The 20,223-nt window shown below is 56.6% G+C and overlaps 1 protein-coding gene across 1 annotated transcript in view; it reads right to left on the bottom strand.

Annotated features, from left to right (window-relative positions):
- GLI2 (GLI family zinc finger 2) overlaps positions 1 to 20,223 on the bottom strand; it is a 245,160-nt gene that overhangs the window by 32,696 nt on the left and 192,241 nt on the right. Inside the window, exons 4-5 of the mRNA XM_081814609.1 lie at positions 5,734 to 5,936; positions 2,228 to 2,413 (exon numbers count right to left, since the gene is read on the bottom strand). Of these exons, the coding sequence (XP_081670735.1) occupies positions 2,228 to 2,413; positions 5,734 to 5,936 (389 nt within the window). The remainder of the gene's footprint in view (positions 1 to 2,227; positions 2,414 to 5,733; positions 5,937 to 20,223) is intronic.

The raw sequence follows: 20,223 nt of genomic DNA, 5'->3' as shown, positions 1-20,223 counted from the left end.
GGGCAACTCACGTGTCCCCCGTTTGCTCCTCTGAGAGTAGAGATAGGAATTGCAGCCTCAGAAGGTGGCTGAGGGGAGTCACAGAAGAGAATGTATGGAAAGGCACAGGATAGAGACGGTTCTGACACATGCACACAGCAGGTGCTCATGTCTGCTCACTCGGCCTCTCCTGCCTTCTGGGGACACCTGCCTGACCAGACCCCTGGGCCGTGGTTTCTCTGTGTCTGCCCACTGTCCCGCTGGCCTCGTGCCGGCCACCCGGAGGCCTTGGGAGGCAGGCCGTGCGTGGGAGGATGCGACATTCGGACATGGCTATTTGAGCACTGTATTGTACCCGTTGTCTGGTTTCTAATTTGGACAAGTGGCATATACACACAGCTTCACCAGCCGCTGACACCCCACCCCACTCCCTATGGGGAGCAGCAGGGGGCTGTTGAGAGGAGGAGGGCATGTGCTCAGGGGCCAGGCCTTATCTCACACCCCACACTTGTGTGTAGTCCTGGACTGAAAGGCAAAGGGGAGGGACAGACCCGGGAGTCAGATTCCTGTGGCAGCCCTCGGGGCATGACGAGGGTGACATGGGATGACAGCCGGTGTTGGGAGGACCCCAGTGCTCTTCCCCAGTGGGGGAGAGGAAGAGAAGGCTCAGCGGGATTCAGGAACCACGCGAGGTGGCTCTTGTACGTGTGAGGTGAGTAGGGCAGACAGACAAGAAGGATCCAGAGGAGGGGAGAAGAGGGAGAAGGCTTCTGGGGAGACGTCCCAGAGGAGACAAAATCCCAGCCAGGCCTGAGGAAGGGAGGGGCTTGGCTCCACTCCAGCCAATAAGGTGGAGCTGCAGAGGCTGAGGTGGACAGGAAGTCCTGGGGGACGGAAGGAGGCTGAGGGGCGCAGGGGCCCACCCCGAGCCACGTCGCCTGGCAGGCATCGGGACTTACCTCTGGAGCCCGTCCCCACCCCTGCTCCACAGGCCCTAGTGCTCCCTACCATCAGGGAGTGGGAAAGCCCTCCCAGGCAGGGATGGAGGATAAATCTGCCTAAGCCACCTGCCTGCTCCTTGCTGGGGTCCTAGCTCCATGGCCCTGGATCCCTGGGTATCTCTGGGCTGGGCTCCAGCAACAGCAGGTGGAGTGGTGCTAACTGGGGGAGGTGGGCACTTAGCCTTTCCCCCCTCCTCCCTCCTCCAAGGGCGGGGGGCTCCATGCTGTCCCCAGGGGCTCATGGTCAGGGGGCTACAGGCACCCCTGTGAAATTAGGATAGTATTTGGTGGGAGGGGAAGTCTTGGTAAATTATGGGCAACAAGAACTTTATCTACCCAGAACACTGGATCTCCCGCCTGCCACCGGGCCCTGCCTGCAGCCTCCAGCTCCATCACTGACAACCAAGCCCCTGGTGCGGTCCCTGATGCCTTTCTTTCTTCCTAGCTCTTCATCCGGTCTGGGAACAAATCTTGTGGCTCTATCTAAAACGTGATCACTTCTCCCCACCTCTACTAACTAGACCCCCTGCTTCCGCCTTGCCCCTAAACCTACTCTCAGATCAAGAGCCACAGTGGGATTCCTTTTAACAATAAGTCAGATCTCATTACTCCTCTGTCCAACCCCCTCCAGGGGCCCCATCATGCTCGAGCCAAACAAAGTCTTACCAAGCCCCGACCAGCCTGCATGACCAGCCCTGGAATTCTGGCCGCACCCTACTCCTGTCCCTCACTTATTGCGTGCCGGACATGCTGGCCTCCTGGGTTTTTCTGGAGCTCAGAGGGCACCCAGCTGCCTCAGGCCCTTTGCACTTGCTATTTCCCCTGCCTGGATCCTTCTTCCCGCATATTTCTGTACTGCTCACCTCCTTCAATTCTTGGCTTGAATATCATTTTCCCAGGGAGGATTTCTCAATTTCTTCACTCAAGACTGCACCCCCACTCCACCCGGGGCTTCTTACCCCACTCTCGGCTTTGTTTGTCTCTCCCTACTGCGCTGTTAAGTTCCATGAAAGCAGGGATGAGCGTGTTTTGTTCCCCAGTCTGCAATTCCTGAAACACGTCCTGGCCTGCGAGGACTCACTAAGTATTTGTGGGAGTTGCTCAGACTCAGTCCCCTGTGGACAGCAGTCATGGCAGGGATCCCAGATCCCCCCTTAGGGCTCCTCACCTCCAAAGGGAGCAGCAAGCTCCCTCCTCAGCCGCCATCTCCCTCCCGCTCCCTGCCCCCACCCGGGCCCAGCGCTCACCATCCACTGGATTGAGGTAGTCGTGGAGATGGGGTGCACTGGCGGCACCCCCACTCTGCATCAGCAGGTCCCCGTAGGGTGCAGGGTGGCCCGCCATAAGGGTCATCTGGTGGTAATAGTCTGAGGGGTTGGTGCCTGGAGGGGGGAGGCCAAACAGTCCCCTCTCCTTGAGGTGCTCGTGGGCCGCTGTGCGCAGGAGGGAGGGAGAGAGAGAGAAGCCGTCAGGATGTGGCCAAAAAAAAGAGAGAAACATGCACATGGCCTGAGTTGTGTCCCCCCTCTACCACCCCAGTGCCTGCTGGTCGGTCTTCTGCCCCTGGGTCCCCTCCCCCCACGGAGCGATGTGCTTCTGCTGATGGGGAACCAGAGCCCACATGCCCCCATTTCCTCAAAGCCGTAAACAAGTGCTCCCTCCTCCCCCCCCAGGCCCCGCAGGAGCCCAGAGCTGCAGGCCTACAGGGTCCACAGGCCAGCAGAGTCTTCAAAGGAAAAGAAGACGCAAACAAAGGCACGGCGGTGGTCGACAGTTGGGCCAGGTCAGTCTGGCCTGAACGCTCAAGGCGAGATCGCGGGGACCTGGCCAGATAAAGCTCCCGGCCTGGCCTGCAGCTGCAGAACCTGGGGCTGTCTGCCTCCAGCCCTGCATCCGGCCCTGCCCCGGCCCAGGCTCAGCCAGGAGGCAGGGAGGACGAACTCCGGAGCCTCCGGACGGGGCCTGGCACTCGGGGTGCCTCGGCACCTGGCTTGGAACCCAGCAAACCCACTGAGAGGCCTGGCTTTTACCAGCGGTGCAAAATTGGGAAGGGGCTCACTTTTCCATCCATAAAATGGGGGGAATAATACTCGCTACTCAAGTTACTATGAGAAATGAGAGTGACAGCCAGTGTCATGCTGAGCACTTGCTGGGCGAGGGACTCACATTCATTCTCAGGGTCACTGTCCCCACACACTGTGAGCGGAGGGCCACCATTACCATCCTCCACTGGCAGATGAGGACTCTGGCGCTCTCTGCTATTAGTCTTGGCAAATAGCAAAGATCTCATATGCGCTGGGCAGAGAGAGGCCAGTCGACGTGAGCAGCCACCCCCCTCCTTCTCCTCCTCCCCTTCCCCTTCCCCTGCTGTATCCGCTAGAGAGGCCTGGCCTGCAACCAGGGTGATGCCCCACCCTGCCTGCCCTCTCCATGCCTGAAATGCCCTCCTGTCCCCCTCCTCCCTGAAGCCTTCCCTGGAGTGCCCGTTTGTCCTCAGAGCACAGAGCGGTCTGTCAGACATGGCCTCTGATGGCTGATGAACTTTCTGGGCCTCCTGTGGGCAGGAGCTGGGGATGGCACAGCTATGTCGTGAGCCTGACATGCTGTCTCTATCCACTTGGGGGCTTGGTTCGGGGCCAGCGAGGACTCCGGGTATCAGGTATCAGGTCCACCCCCTGCGAAGGTCAGGGCCTTGCAAATTAGCCAAGTGCCCTCTGGTGCTGAACTCACGCCGCCTCTGTCGAGGGGCTGGGGCTGGGATATGTGGCAGAGAGAGGAGCCCCAGCGATGTTTCTGTGGAAATCAGGCATAGAATCAGTGCTCCACAAATGGAAGTCTCCTCTTCAAGGGCAGCCCGGTCTCACCGCTTAGCTCTTCACGGGCTACACCGCGGTCAGCTCAAACTACAGCGTCCTTGTCTTTTCTAGAGACCTCTCTCAGGGCCCTCTGACCCCCGCCTCGGGAGGACTGCCACGTCCTGCCTCCTCCGTAGGAACCCCGTCCCCATGCATATTAGTTTCCTTAGGCTGCTGTGACGAGTGAGGACAGACGTGGAGCCAACTGCTGTTCAAACAACAGAATTTCATTCTCTCACAGTCTGGAGGCCAGGCCCTATGGCATCAAGGTATCATAGGGCCAAGCTCCCTCCAGAGGCTCTAGGGGATCATCCGTCCCGTGCTCCTTCCAGCGCCTGGGGGTTGCCAGCTTCCTTGGCCTATGGCCACATCACTCTTATCTTTGCACTGTACTCCCATCTATGTCTCTTGTGAGGACACTTATCGTTGTATTTAAGGCCCATGCGGACATTCCCGGATGATCTCCTCACTTCAAAATCCCCAAATAAATCACATCTGCAAAGGCCTTTTTTTTCCAAACGAGGCCACATTCTCAGGTTCGGGGTATTAGGGTGTGGACACATCTTTCCCGGGGGCAGGCAGCCTCCAGCCCACGACACCACGTGCGAGCTTCAAGGTCAGGGCAGTATGTGGATCCTGGCCTGCATCCTCAAACTTTGGGCGGCCCGGAGCTGGCTGGGTCATCAGGAAATGACATGGAGAAGCCCGGGCCCACTTTCCGGAGTTGGTGGCTCAGTGTGGAGGCGGCGTGATCCTTCAGGGCACCCTCACTCGGCCAAGGCCACTCAGAAAACCCACACAGATTTCAGGACGATGAGCCCGATGCTTCAGGGAGATTTTCTGTCCATTCAGCGGCCAGAGTCCTTTTCCTTGTGAAACTCCAACCTGAGCCTCTCAGGTCCAGGACTCGGCTCCAGCTCCTGGTCATAGCCACTAAGTGGGGGAGGGCACATTCCCCCTGGTGAGGACTGGAGGTGGTGACAAGGGACCCATTGGGATCATGTTTCCTGGAGCCTCTGCCCATGGGCTCTGGAGTGCAAATGTCTTCTAGAACTGCCTGGACCAAGAGGCACAATTTCAGTGGGCAGATTGAGAAGGTGCCCCCTGGTTGCTTTTTGAAAATTGCACTAGAAAGTGGCTACCGGGCACCGTGGGGGGTGGCATGGGACAGTGGGGTGGGAACATTTCCTGACAGGAAGACAGGATGGGCACGGCCAGCTCCCGAATGTACTCACTACCGTCCAGTGTGAGTGTGTTCGTTTGTGTGTATCAGTGAGTGGGGATGGGGCTGGAAGTATTAAATTTTTTTTGAAGTATTAAATTTTAGACCTGAAAACCCTATCTGTATTATGTGACCTACCCTTTCTGGTCACAAATTAACTGGATTGGGGTGACCATCTGATCTTTGAGCTGGGCCAATCAATTCTCTCTCAAGCATCTGAGCTGAGGGACACAAGTGAGCCCCCGGTGCTCATCTGTGGAGGCTTGGGGTGCCATTTGGAGGCCACGTGTTGACCTACAAGGGGCACATAAAGCAGATGCAGGCAGAAACCAGCCCGGCTCTGCCTTCCGGCTGCTCTGGGGGCCCAGGTGACACCTCGATCCAACACCCCCTTTACTTAACCAGAAGCAGATTTTGGTTTATTGCCTTGATACCTTGCCATTATTATATATAATTTGCATGCAAAAGGGTGCTTCTGAACAGCTCTTTAATGAGCACAAAAACCAATGTTCCGCGGATCCTCTTGGCTTTCCCCATTCATTTATGGAAAAACCCGTTGTTCAGGGTGGTGGGGATGAATGTCAACTTGCTCGCTATCCCAGGGGCTGGGGGGCTGGGGAGTCAACAATGTTAAAGTTAGCGGCATGGTTCCCCCAGCACCCCAAGCTCTACTCACCATCAGCGGGGCTGAGACCCCGGGCTGCAGAGATCGCGGGGAGCGTGGGGCTGCTGTGCATGGCACGGAGGTAATGCTCCATGTGGGGGCTCACGTATGGGTGGGGGGCGTTGAAGGGGGACTCCCCAGGGCCGGCGGGGTGTGGGGAAAGCCGGATCAACGAGATGTCGGAGATAACAGGGCTGCCACTCAGGGCAGGAGGCCTGCAGAGACAAAGGAGAGGGGTCAGAAGGCATGGCCTGTTGCAGAAGGACGTGCGTGCGGGGAGCCCTGCCGAGCAGTGGGCGCGGGCACCCTTCATGCGTCCGAATTCTCATACGCTAGCCAGTGCACGCAGGCTGAAGGCGCCTACAGGCTGCTGGGGCCGCCCGCTGGTCTGGTGTTGGCAATGAAGTGTTCGGCACACACGGTCGGACTCGCGGGACCACAGGCCCAGTGGGCCACATGCATGTGCCGAGCTTTCCCAGGGCCTGCATGAGGCTGGACAAATGGCAGCAACACAAATCTTTGTTAAATGAACAGAGGCATGCCTTCTACATGAATGAAAAACAGAAAACACTAGTACCAGGGCAAGATGCAAAGAGCTCGTATTCCTAACAGAATGGAAAGAAGGAGAAGGATCGGGAGAGGCCCCGAAAGTAGAGAATTTGGGGTTTAGTTGGACAGTCACCGCTGTGGACCGGCTGGGAAGGGACAGAGCAGGATTCAAGAAGAGCTCTCAAATGAGGAGCCGTAACTAAAATTCTAGAATGTCCCTTTAGCTCTCCTTACATGGAATTCCTTTTGATGCTAACAGAGCCTGCCTTCTCAGATGCCCACCAGCGGTCAGGCATGAACCTGGCCTGGTCCCTGTGGCCCGAGCTGGCACTGCTGCAGCCCACCCCCATGTCCCCTGCTCAGCCTTCAAGGGGGCAGCGGCTCCAGTCAGCACAACGATGGGGCCTTTACACTAGGCCTGCCCACTCGGAGTCTCCAAGCAGCTGTTAGTATGTTAGCGCCGGGGTGTTCTGAGGTCATCTACCCCAAAACGTGCCCATCAGAGAAAAATCAGGCTTTAGAGGAGGAGACGTAGCTATGAAACCACAGCTAAGTCACTGCGGACCAGATTCACCAAAATATAATTTGCATTTTTCAGAAAACGGGGTCTCTCTGTGATCCGATGTAGTGCCAAGAAAAGAGTTTCGGACAAACCTGCATTAGGATCTCAGCCGTTACCAGCTCAGTCACGCTGAGCAAGCCATTTAACCTCTGCTGAGTCTCAGTTTCTTCAACTGTAAAACGGAGATAATAGTGCCTTTTTCCTGGGGCTGCCTTGAAGAGGAAAGTGCCCCAAATGGTGCGTGAGACACAGCGGTCCATTAATAGCCCAGAGCTCTTATTACAGCATTAGCGCCATACTTGGAAGGCAAAACCCAGATGTGCCCGGGAGGCCCTCCACACCGCCCCACGGGAGTGACCTTGGACGTGGGCAAGGGCAGGGTTAGAATACTTCAGAGCGGGGATGGTTTGTCCACCGGCTGGAGCGAACCAGAGAGCATTACTGCTTATGTGGGAGAGTGCTCGAAACCCGTGCCCGCCACACGGGGCGTGCCAGGACCCAAACAGGTGACATCCAGATGTTTCTACATCTGGGTTTCACAAACTCCCCGCTTGGAGGATGTGAGCATTCTGCTACATTTCCTTCTCGCTTTTGCAGATGTGATTGCAATGTGCGTGCCGATCCAACGAGCCTGCCAGGCCGCTCTTCCACACTGCTGTGCTTTTGTGCACACGGAGTCTTGGGCTCGAGGGCCTTCCCGCGTCCTCTACCTCATCAGGCAAACCCCTTCTCCGCCCTGTAAGCCCAGGGGAGGGAGTGGCTTCGGTGACACCTTCCCTGGAGCCCCTTGTCCTGGCACGAGCTCTCAGCGCCTTCCCCCCTGCGACCTCTGGGAGGTGCCTGCTTCTGGTCTGAGGTTGACGGGTCCATCTCCCAGGTAACTGGGTTCTGTCTGAGGTACCTCTACACGCTACCACCTGGCAGGTAGTGAACTAGCATCCCCCAGAGGGATTTTCAAAAGCAGTGATGGCCACACGTTTGTTTCCAGCCACTGAGCTTGGCAGAAGGGAGTCTTTGGGATAAGTCATGCGTCATAGCCCCAAGCTGCTCTCACTCACAGGCCGCCCTTCGAGGCCAGCCCACCTGGAGGGAACTGCATTCAGCGCAAGGGGCTTCAGGGACGGCTTCGCTCTAGGCAGGGGCGCTATGTGTCCCAGGGTAGGTGGGGGGAACAGAACCAGATTAATTCACCTACTCACCAAGGGTCTGTCTCGCTACCTCGGGCATGCTGACCGGGGCAGGATGGACACTCATGTTGCTGCAACAGGACAGGTGTTCTATGAAGACAATACTCGGAGAATATCACCCATGGGCCGGGCATGTGGGGCAGGGAGGAGACCTCTGTCTGACTCCTGGGCACAGATCTGGGATTGAAGGTAAAACTTCTGGAAGGCTGAGCATACTTCAATAAACACAGAGTGTTCTGGAGAACAGTGTGAGGCACCTCTTGTCCTCAGATCCCTTAGTCGTCCCCCGAACACTCGAGGTAGGGTGGATTCCCAGGGCCTACAGGACACTGGTCAGGGTTGTGGTCACTGAAGCCAGTGGCCCTAAGTGGCCTGCCCAAGCTTCTCTGGCACCAGGGTCTCCCTGTAGGGCACACTGATAACAGCTGAGGCCTCATGAGACAAACCAGTGACTATATGGGGAGTTAAAGGAACACATTTAGGGCCCACAGAAGCCCTGGTATGTCCAAGGGGACCCCCACTCCACTGGCCAGATGAGTGTCCAAAGCAGGAGGCTGGAGACGTGTTGTCATGGCAACAAGCACACCACTGCGGGGGCTGCCCTGGCGGGGGCTGGACTCCAACCCAACCTAGCAGTTGGGCCTGGATGTCCCCGCATGGAGGAACTGGGACGTTTGTCTTCATACCTCAGTTATCACCCTTCAGGGGAGTGAACTCTGCGGCTCTCTTCCCATCACAGGTCACCAGGGGAACAGGGAGCTCATTCTTCCAGCGCACCCCGGGCCCTGTCTCAGACCCGGGGCTCAGAGTGGAGCCTCTGGAGCTCCTGGCAGGGGCGTCCAGCCGGCCTCCAAGGAAGCATGGGCTGCGTGTCCATCTGGAATATTTGTGAAAACTCTGACACCAACAATCGCCCAGGAGGACTCAGGGTCCAGAGAGAGAAGTCGCCCCTCCAGGCTGTGTGGCCAGAGAGAGACACAGGCCAAGACTCAACCGGAGTCTGCCTCATTCCCCGGCTGGTGCTCCCCTCATCCCAGGGGCCGCCCCGCCGCCACAGGGAACACTGCGAAGGCCTCCCTGTTTCCATGGGCGCGGAGCTGCGAGAGGCCACTGCCTCCCGACCAAAGCAGATTCGATAGGGTTCGCTGGTGAGACAGGCCAGCTCCCAGGGCTGACTGAGAGTACACAGAACAGCCCCTTGCTCTTCCCAGGGCCAGGAATGCTGTCACTGCTAGGCCTGGGAGCTATGGGAGCGGGGCCGGCAGAGCCTATCATGAAGGCACAACCAAATGCTCTTCTTTCGTAAGCAGAGCGGGCCTGGATTCTGGAGGCCGTTTGGGGGGGGGACCCAGGGCCCGGAAGCAGTGGGGCGGGGCTGGCATCTGGGCACTGCCTGAGCCTTCGAAAGCACCGGTTCTCCCGCGAACCCTGATCTTTCCCACCTAGCTGGGTGGCCTCGGCCAGCATGCTGCCCCTCTCTGGTGCCTCCCAGGGTGGGGCACATGCAGGGGGTTAGCGAGCATTAACCCCCTTCCCTTCCCTTCTCTGCAACAAGTCAACTCGGGGGTGGAGCATCTACTGACCTGGACGCCCAGTACCCAGGACAACAGCAGCTTCAGCCAACACAGCTGTGGATGACTATCCAGACACCTCCTCCGGGAAGCCTAATCTCAATCAAAAAGTCACCAAGAAGGCGCTTCATGCCCATTTGACAGATGAGGACACAGCCTGTGAGGCTAGGTCCCTCCTTGCCCAAGGGCACTCAGACAGCAGGTAGCGGGACCACCCCCGACCCAGGTGGGTCTGGGCCCCAGCCTATGCTATGCCTGACCTCCCCGGGCAGAGAAGTGGGTGCTCCTGATGACTGTGGTTTCCCATGAGCAGGGCTCGGCGGGGGCGCAGGGTCAGGCAAGGGCAACACCTGAGAGCAGAACAGCTTTCTCCCCACTCTGTCTCAGCTTCCTTTCCACTCCCGCTCCATCACCACGCACAAGCCAACCCAGCTCTCAGGAGGGAGTTGGAACCTCTCCCTCCCACTGTGTTTGTCAATGACTGATAAGGATCCAGGGGGCACAAATGTTCCAAGAGGTTATCATTTTGACAGACCAAACCAAGCAAAAGGAGTGAATCTAAAATGGCAGAATTCCAAGCATCGTTAATGCACATGGGGGAGCAGGGAGCTCCCCAGCAGCCCCGACCATCACACCAACTCTGCCAACGTTCAAGGCAGGTCCTTCCGGGAACAGGGCTCCTCTTGGGTCCATCCTAGGGCCCAGCAGAAAGTTCCATGCATGCTGGGTGCTGCCGGTGCTCGTGAGCTGACCCCAGGAAAGATGTCTGCTGGTGAAATCCGAGCCAGCACTTCAGGCTGACCCCCAGCTACCCCTTCCCTTTCGTCTTGCATGTCCACACCATTGGCCGTGGGGGCCCAACCCAGGTCTCGGCTGTGGCCTGGCCTGGCCTTGAATTCTGGCAACTGGGCAGAGACTCGAGGAGGTAGCCTTGAGGGTGAGAGGAGGGGCCAACTGCGTGAGCTCATTTTAAGAGATGCTCACGTTCTCCTCTGTCGTATGCACGCATGTACACTCACACACCTGCCGGCTGCCATCAACTGGATTGGCCAAGCCAGCCTTGCTGCCAATAGCTTCCCTTGTTCGTTACCCTTATGCATTGCTTTCTCCCCTGCGGTCCGACTCTGAGCTCATCTGAGCCTGATTCTACCATCCTTGGTCTGTTGGTTCATATTCCTGACAAAGTCGTCCTGGGCGCTTGCTCTGGGCCCAGGACCTATACGGAGCTCAGAGCCCAAGAGGCAGACCCACAGGTCAGGTAAGCATCGGACAGTTTGATAAAGACCCCGCCCAGAGGAAAAAAAATTATCTAACTCTGCATGTAAGCATAAAGGAAGGCTTCTCAGAGGAGGTGACATTTGGGCTGGGTTCTGAAGGATCAACAGGAGTTTGTGAGAAAGTGTATGACGCTAAGAAAGGAAGCAGCATGCACAAAGAAAGGCTGATGTATAAGGATATGTGTGTGCAAAGGCTATGCCTGGATGGGGGAGCAGAGCACTTGGGGCTGGATCTATATTGGACCCACTTCATTTCTTCTCCAGGGGCTAGGGACCATGTGACCTGAGCCCAGCTGATCAGTGCATTCCATGTTCCCGGGTACTGTGATCATTTCAGAGATGGACACATGCCTAAGACAGCAGCTTTGGCTGGACTCTTTGGGGAAGAAGGATTCTCTGTCCACACGAGTTGCTATGCAGGTAGGATGCAAGCCTGGAGCTGCCAGGGACCATAAGGGAAGAGGCCAAGACTGAAGATGATACAGAGTGTCAGAGCTGGAAGATGTGGGCTCCGGTTCTTGAATTGAGCCCCTAGTACAGATCCTGCTTCACCGGAAGTTAGTTGCGTTGGCCTTTTCATTCATCTGAGCCAATACACTTGTTTGTTTGAGCTGAGTTTTTCTATCATAGGCAACTGCGAAGGCAAGCCTTAACGAACACAGCCTCTCCCTGCCCAGAGTGATCTGGGGCCCAGCGTTCTGCAAGGCAGATCGGAACCATTGTTCACGGGGCCTGCCCACATCCCCGCCCACAGGACTGAAGGAGTGGGTCCAGGTGACCAGCCTGGGGCCGCTGAGGCTGCTGAGAGCAGCTGTGGGGGCCCTTCCATGTGTGGGCGTGAGGCAGAAGCAGGGGGCTCTGGGTAAGAGTAACGGCCACCTGCCTCCACGTGTGCGGGTGTGTGCGCGCTCGTGCACGTGCGAGCACTCTGGGGACGGGCAGCAGTGGCCTGTGGCGGGGCCCAGCTTCCTGGGCAGTCGAGGGCTCCCGCGCTTCCTCCCAGTAGGGGCACTGGCCGCATGGCCGGGCCAGCCTCCTCCTCCCCGAAAGCTGCAGGCAGGGCCACGAAAGGGCATCTCCGGAGCAGCATCTTTCCTCGACCTTCTTCCCCTCCCTTCCCTATCGGGAGGGGGGCCTGGCCCAGCCCCTGGGCAAGATTTCAGGACCAGGCCCAAAGACCAGGATGGTAGGCAAGGGGAGAGAGGACAGAGAGAATGGGCTGAGCCAGCGGCGACCTCACTGGCCGGTGGCTGTTCCGGGCTCACGCGCCGCTGCGGCAGGGAAGCTGCAGCCCCCGGGGTGGTCAGCCTCCGCCGGATGCCGACGGCACGCAGCACATGCAACTCTGCAAGGCAGGTTTCGGTGCAGAGGGAAACCGCGGTGCAAGGCGGTAAGCGAGACTTGCCCAAGGCTGCAAAGCTCTAAGTGGCAGCGAGGAACGGAAGCTGGCCTTTCTGCCTCCACCAGGCAGGTGCGGCGCTTAGACATCCCCCGCGGTCCACCCAAAGGCAAGCTTCTGCCTCCGCTGTCTTGCCCTCAACAGGTTCAGCTCGGTGTCCCTTTGCGGACATCCCCTCCGCTGGTCCTCCTGCCCACCCTAGCTGGGGTGGGGTGCAGGCCGAGGGGAGCCGATCACACCTGCGGCCGGAGCCTGGGCTTCCTGGGTCTGAAAGATGGCTCTGTCACTTACGGCGGGCCTCAGGTGTGCTCTCCACCCGGAGCCTCTGCATCCTGGCCTGCGGGATGGGGCGGTGGAGCCTGCCTGAGGGCGGTGGTGGGACGGCATGGGCTCCGTGGGCAGTGCAGCCCCGGGTGCCCAGTAGACGCCCACCCGGTGCTCCCCCTGTCCTTTCTCAGATTTAATGGATGAGCAAAGAGAAGACTTGCAGAGTGTGGAGTGGACCCGGCCCAGTCTTTCAACATCAGGTCCTGGCCCCTTCCTCACGTGCTGGCTCAAGATTTCTGGAGGCAGATGAAAGGCAAAGCCATGGCCATGAGAACCTCACACAGCCACAGGTGCCTCAGCACCAAAGTGGCTGGGCCCGAGCCAGCACGCCTGCGCTCTCGGCTATGGGCGCCATCCCGGGGAGCTAGTAGGATGGGGATGTGGCCTTCGAGGGTGTACGGCTCCCGCAGGGCTGGTAAGACTGCTTGATGGGAGGAGCAGGGAGGGCATCTGACCCCCCAGTGCAGCCTGAGCCAGGGCACAGGGGCAGGAACCAACGCGCTCCTTACCGCGGTGAGAGGCGGGGAGGAAGTGCAGGGATGGGGCCCCGGTACCCCACCCATGGTGCTGTTTGGAGAGGCAGAACAATGCAGAGCTGAGGGGTGCTGACTCATCCAGACTCAGCATGAGCCACTGGGGCAGACTCTCCCACCTGGGGGGCCAGGAGCCAGAAGCAAGGACCCTTGGCAACCCAGAGAGGCTCCTGATGGCTTTGTTCTAAGACCTTCTGTGCGGGTCAGTCAGGCCGGAAATGGGCAGGAATGGACACTTTGCATCCCATTTCACAGACAGCACTACTGAGACCCAAAGCAGCAAGGGCACAGTGATGGTGAGCTCGGCGGCACAGCTGGACTGAACCCGGGACCCAGTGTTATCATGGCCTGGTCTAGGGGCCTTTGCTGAGGATGAGAAAGGGGGGCTCCAGTCACTTGGGGCTGCAGGCCTACAAACCTCAGCTCAGACCTGCTTCTTGGGGTGACCGAAGGCCTCAGTGGCACCAGGAGATATCCTGCGTAGTCACGCACCTGCCTCTCTCACTCACACACCGTATGCCACCTCATGGCCTCCGCTCGGGTTCTGGGCAGGTGCCATACCCACTCCTCCAGTCAGGTCCTGTCCCTGTCCCCAGCTAACCCTCAACATCTCCCTCAGAGGGTTGCTCCAGAAGCCTCCCAACCCCACGTGGAGGTCGGGGCTCCCGTGAGACACGCCTAAGGAGGACGGCTCCTTCCCTGGACCCTGAGCCCGTCCATCCTGGCCAAGCATGGGGCACCTGCCATGAGGAGCTCACTCGGGGCCTGTCTCCCCCTTGAACGGGCAGCCAGGGAGCAAGCTCCGGGTCCACAGCTCCTGCTCACTTGCTCTCCCCATACCTGCTCCCGTGCCCACCAGGTGCTCAGAGAGCATGCTCCACGTGTGGCCGCTGCACGAATGACTGGAAGAATGAGCGAATGAAGCAGTGAGTATGTCCAGCGTGCAGGCACTGTGGCAGAATGCCTGGGTTCCAGCTCAGCTCTCTCCTAGCTGTGTGGCTTGGAGCAATTCACACGCCTCTCTGAACCTGTGAGCTTAGCTACAACAAGCAATCGCAATAGTGCTCTTACAAATATGTAGTGGGAAGCAGAGGGGAGGCAAGTATGGCAGGCTGACCTTGACCTCTCAAAGATGCATCCGTGTCCTTCCTGATCCCTTGTTAATACTACTATATTAGGAAAAAAAGAAAGGACTTGGCAGATGTGATTAAGGTAAGAATGCTGAGATGAGGAGATTATGGATTATCAGGGGGATCCTAAACGCCAGAGCAAGTGTCCTTATAAAAGAGAGGCAGAGGGACACAGAAGGGGAGGAGGCTGTGTAACCATGGGGACGCAGGCTGGAGGGATGTGGCCACAAGCCAAGGAATGATGGTGGGGGCAAGGGATGGCTTCCCCCCTAGATCCTGCAGAGGAAGCAACCTCTGCAGTACTGACCCAATAGTATTGATTTTAAACTCCTGATCTCCAAAACTGCGAGGGAATATATTCCTGTTGTTTCAAGCCACTGAATTTCGTGGCAACTTGCTGGGAGCTAATCCAGAATGCAGAGCATATTGTGCTGGTGTGGAGGAGGCCCTTGGGAGGGACTGACATCACCATCATTATGACAGTTGCCTTTCTTCTGAGACCATCAACTCTTAGGGAGCAGGGCCTGTGTGTTATTCCTTGGAGTGGCCTAGCCGGGGAGGTGCTCCACCAGCGGCAAGCTGGCAGGGAAGCGGGGAGTCCCCTCCACGCTGGGAGGGCTTCTGAGCATGCTCGCAGGGCTCTGGAGCGTGCCTTCCCCCCTGCCGCCCGGATTACACGGTCACTGGCTCCCCATAGCTGAACGCGCCCTGCACACGGCCCTGACACGCCAACCCCTCCTGCCCCAGGGACCGCTGGCTCGCATGTCCTCATCCTGCCTTTGGGCTGAGATGCTACCACCCACCAGGATCACAGGGCCATGGGTGGAGTCAGAGGGCTCAGAGTGGGGAGGCGGTGACCCCTCTGCTGTTGCCCAGCTGCTCGGGGCCAGGCACCCACTTTCTCAGAAACACTAGGCAGTTGGCCTTGGGCCCGCTGATCAACTAGAGGGGAAATAAATACCCTGAAGCTGGCCTTCCTGCTCTGAGCTATTCTCCTCCTCAAACTGGGGCTCCTTAGCACCAGGCCTGGCTGAGCAGGGCAGGCATGTGTCTGTTTTCTCCAGGGTATCCCTGAAGGGCAAGGTCAGTGCCCGCTGCCCTAGGCTTACTAGTGGATAGAGCTCCAAGGATCTCCTCTGGGCGGAGTTCAATCTCTTCTGCGAGGGTTTTGTTTGTTGGTTTGGGCTTTGTTTTTCAGTTTTCTGTTTGGTTGGTTGGTTTGGGGTATGTGAAACTGTACGTTGGCAAGCTTGCTCACCACGCCTTCCATATATTAATTTTAAAGTTCCAGAAATCAAGCCCCTTTCAACATGCACCAAAGGGGTTTGCAACTGGAAAGAGATGTACACTGAATTCTTTTGGAAAGCACCGGAGAACCGCGCCTCTCCAAATCAGAGCCCAATTCATTTTTTTTTGCGACCATCGGCATGTTCCTATGCATCTGGGCTGCACTCTGCCCACGTGGAGAGGCTCTGTAAATCAGCAAGAAGGCTCACTGTAAACAGGGCCTGGGACCACAGCATCCAGCCATTCGCTGATTTGTTTGTGTGTTCAAGCATTATTCCCTCGGTCGGTCGGCCAGCGTTCACTGAGCGTGGGCCCTGAGGGAATCAGGTGGGGAGCTGGGGGTCTGAGGAGGACTCAGCCAGCACCCCACCCCTAGGAATTCAAAAACTCGACTGACAAGTGCTGCACCAGGTGTGTCTGGGTCAACTCTGACTTTCCCAGGGCTCACCTTAAACCCATACTCGCACAGATCCCAGCAGAGTACGTCAATTGCCATGAGGCTGCGGTGATGACAAGCTGTTAGGGTGATGATCCTGGGGGAGTACCACAGATCCAGCCATGAGTTCAGGAAATCACAGCCCCCTGAGCCTATGGTTCACCTCAGTGCCTTGACGGAATCATGGGTCTGGGACCTCTGGGGTCATGGAGGAGAGTGGACACTAATTGTAGCCTACAAAGAGTATACGAGGTACCAGAGCAGAAAGAAGGGTGGGAGGGAAAGAATTCATTCGTTCTGTTGGGGGCAATCTGAGAAGGCTTCCTGCAGGAGGTGGCATCTGAAACTGTGTCTCAACTCTTATAGAGAAATGGAAAGGAGGCAGTGAGTGGTGCAGGCCTGGTGTTCCGAGGCAGGAGGACAGCTGAACAAAGAGCAGGTCATATCGGGGAATAGCTACCAGAGTCCAGGAGCTGAAAGGCAGACCACACAGCTGATGGGAGAGGAATGTGTGGGCAAAACCTTAAGGAAATGTCGATAACCTGACCTGGGTTATACAAGGAATTTCTCTTCATCCAGACACTTCACTGTGGGAGTGAAGAAAGCAAACACAAACTGAGAGAGGATATCTGCAACACAGATAACTAATTATGGAATGAGTGGCCTTCATATATAAAAAGCTTGTTCCCATCAATATGAAAAAGGCAACTCCATACAGAAATGAGCAAAATAACTCCAAAGGCACTTCGCAAGCAGGAAACATTACTGGCCAATAAACACAGGAAAGGATGCTCAGCCTCATCAGTGATCAGGGAAATAGAAAATCCAAATCACAGGACATACCAAAATTGAGGCAACCATTTAAACGTTGCTGACATTACCCTGGTAACAAGGATGTGGAGTGAGCCGAGCCCTCAAGCCCTGCTGGTGGCAAAACCAGCCAAGCAAAAGTCTGGCAACATCTGGGGGTAAAATGTGAATAACCCATGACTCAGCAATTTCACTCCTGGACACGCATTTACTCTAAGGAACAGCCAGCTGTCCAGGGGGCCTGGAGGACGGTACGAGAGCATTCACTGCGATAATGTTCAGAATCGCCAAAACACAGGCACATCCCAGATGCCTGTCAATACGGACTGCCCCAGAGTAGTGAGAATTCATGAATAAGAGTCTCAGGCATTGACGGGTGAATCTCTGGAACATAATTTGACCCATGACAGTAGTTTCCCAACGAATCCGTTTGCAATGATTCTGTTTATACCCAGCCCACAGAGCAAAACTAAACAATGTGTTGTTAGGGGAGTCAGACATAAGGTGGAACTGTCATGGATGCAAGAGGATGAGAAACTCCAAATCCCAGAGCTTGGCGGGAGGGAGAGCCCCTGGGGCAGGACCCCAAACGTGCCGGCATGTCCCCAATCCTTAGGCAGGGCAGGGAATGACCGTGTATGATATCATTACTCTTTATATCTTAACCATGCTTCCACTCTTCCTTTTGTGTGTCTTCAATAGTAAATGAGCCTAAAGCTTAAAGAGGAGGGCTGGCTTCTGGTTCGAAGTTGGCTGGGTGGACGGGGGGCTCTGTGGTGGGGAGAGGAGCGACCGCAGGGTTGGTCGTGAACTTGTGTGGGCTGCCGGGAAGCCTTTGGGGGCTCAGTAGTTGTCTCCCTGCCACCCAGTGGGCTCCTCTTGGCTTCCCCATCCGTCTGCTGCCCAGGCTCCCTGCTGGCCAGCCCCAGCCCGTCCGACAGGCCTGCTCTGCGGCCGACACACGTCTTTATACACAGGCAATCCATTCGACCCTCCGCTCACCCCGTTCCCATTACAGACCCGCACACTCCAGCAGACCTAGCCGAGCGCCAACTTTCAGCTGTCACTCCCTATGCAGAGCCATAATAAAGAAATCACTGTTTTCAGCTGACAAAGAGCAGATTTCTTACTAAGTAAACACTGATGTTTTGGTAGGGAAATTAGGTTATAAAACTGCGCCTACAAAGGAGGCCATACACATGGACTTGGTTAAGATCTAGCCACACAGGCAAGAGGGGTTAATTCAATTGCCCACCCTTTATCACATTTTTGTCCCTTTGGAACAGAAGGATAGGAAGGTTATGGGCTTTTTCAAGTATAAAAACTAAAAAAGCATAAAAGACAAGAGGGAAGTATCAAGGAGACTTTTTTTCCTAGCAAAGTGATGGCTTGCACAGCGCTGGGGTAGGGGAGAGACCTTGGATGTGAGCCATGTGTTGGGGGGTGGTGAGGCAGGAACGCAGCTGGCCCTGGGGAAGAGGCCCTGGGGGAACCAGGCCCGGATTAGGCCCTCTCCAAGTGACCTGTGGTGTGGGTTAACCTCTGGGGATGGGAGGCCTTTGTCTGTAAGAACAGCCAACCTTGGCTGAGCACAGCTGAGCCGAAGCTTCCAGAAAGTCACGGCTCTATGGGGACTGTCCTATCACAGGGCAATGCAAGGGGGGTGGACCCGGAGCCATGGAAGGAATGAGACATGTGGTCCTGGGGCAGGAGGAGCCTTCAGGAAAAGGAGGGGTTTCATTATACTGCCCTCGGGGTCTGGGTTTAAGCCATGAGAAAAGTCCAGGGAGGCGGGTGGGCTACACACAGGGAAACTCCTCCACAGTGAGAATTCTTCAACTCTGGCCTCGCCTGCCAAAGTGGTTGTGGAATTTCCTTTCCTGGATGCCTGTCAAAACGAGAGGGATAATCTCAAATAGTTTAGATAAAAGTCTTCTTAGAGGTGGGTGTGCGGCCAATTTTTACCAAACTTTTGAGTCCATTAGTGGGTGCACTGGAAAGGGCTCCTCTTCATAGAGGGCATCTGTGTCGGCCTGGGAGTGGAGGCCCTGCACTGGAACAGGGGCAACCCCAAGAAGACCGTGGAGCCCCACGGCAGGCTGGGGCTAGGGGTGGGATCGGGAGAGACAGGCCTCCCATGCCTTCCTCCCGGTAAACGTTTCCCATTCCTGGCTTCCTAGTGTCCCGGGCTTCCCCGCCCCCCTTTCTAGCACACCACTCTGTAACTGCCCCATTTTTCCTCCTTCCCCTCCAAGACCATAAGATATGTGTGGGCAGCAAGGCTGGGCCTCCTTGGGCCTGGATCCCCAACACCTGGCCCGAGGCTGGCCCCTCCTAGGCACGGAGTGGTTGACGTCAGAGGAATAAGCACTAAGAACTTCCCCATCTGAGTTAAGCAACAGCTAAACGTAACTTTCTTGGGCAGGGCAGGTCAAGTTCATGTGTCAGAAACGCAACTCCCGGCAGCAGAGCATGGGAGAAGGGGCTCCCACGGTGCCCAACGTATTTCTTCATCTCCGTGGGTACCAGGGCAAGTAAGCGAGCGACGCAGCAGTGCTAACTGCAGCAAGCCTTGGGGGCAGGGCACTGCTCAAGAATCCCCTCAACAGGTGTTGACTAAGGCCGGCAGGAGTGACCTCCAGCGACAGCCCCTGGGACATGGTAAATCCAGCAGCCAGGAACTAGGCTGAATGAATGCATTCTGGGCCCTGGCATCAGCTTCCACCCAGAGTGGACACCCCAGACATGTGGACTGGGAGAGGACCCCACCTCAAAGGCCAATCTATCCCATAACTGAAATTTTACTCTTAGTGATTATTTCCTTTGGATTGATCATTGTTCCGTTCCCCTGTCTGCCAGCAGGGATAACCGCCTGTAGCCCTAAGACTTGCAAGGAGATGCCACTTCCTCTCCAAGGACAATCATGGCACAGAGAAAAGCTCAGGATTAAGCGTCAGCTCTCACTTACTGAGTGATCTTGGGAAGTTCTTAAATTCTGGGAACCTCTAGTTTTCTGCTGTATGAAATGGGGAGAATATCACCTACCTTATAGGGTGCTGGGGGGACTGGATATGATGCCATTTGCCCAGCACCCAGCAGGGTGCCTGGAATGAAATGTGCGTTTACTTCTGGTCTCGACACAAGGGTGAAAAGAGCAAATCACTGTCCGGTGCTCACTACGTAGCAGGGGCTGTTCTATGTGCTTTATACATACTCCCTCACCTTATCCTCAAAACCACCCCATGGGTTACTCTTGTATCCCCATTTTAGAGATAGGGAAGCCAAGGCTCATGGGATGTTAAACTGCCAGCCCAAGGACATAGAGGGTATAAATAACATAGGTAGGATTTGAACCCTGGCCCTATCCCATTCTGCCCACATCCTGGGGGCGTGGGATGGGCTATGCCAAGGTGATGGGGGCCCAGTGGGACAGG

This window comes from Leptonychotes weddellii, chromosome 3 (assembly GCF_054177405.1).
Source record: "Leptonychotes weddellii isolate Sample4059 chromosome 3, ASM5417740v2, whole genome shotgun sequence".
NCBI classification, from domain to species: domain Eukaryota; kingdom Metazoa; phylum Chordata; class Mammalia; order Carnivora; family Phocidae; genus Leptonychotes; species Leptonychotes weddellii.
Note: the sequence above shows the minus strand (reverse complement) of the source record. Positions and strands in the feature narration are given on the sequence as shown.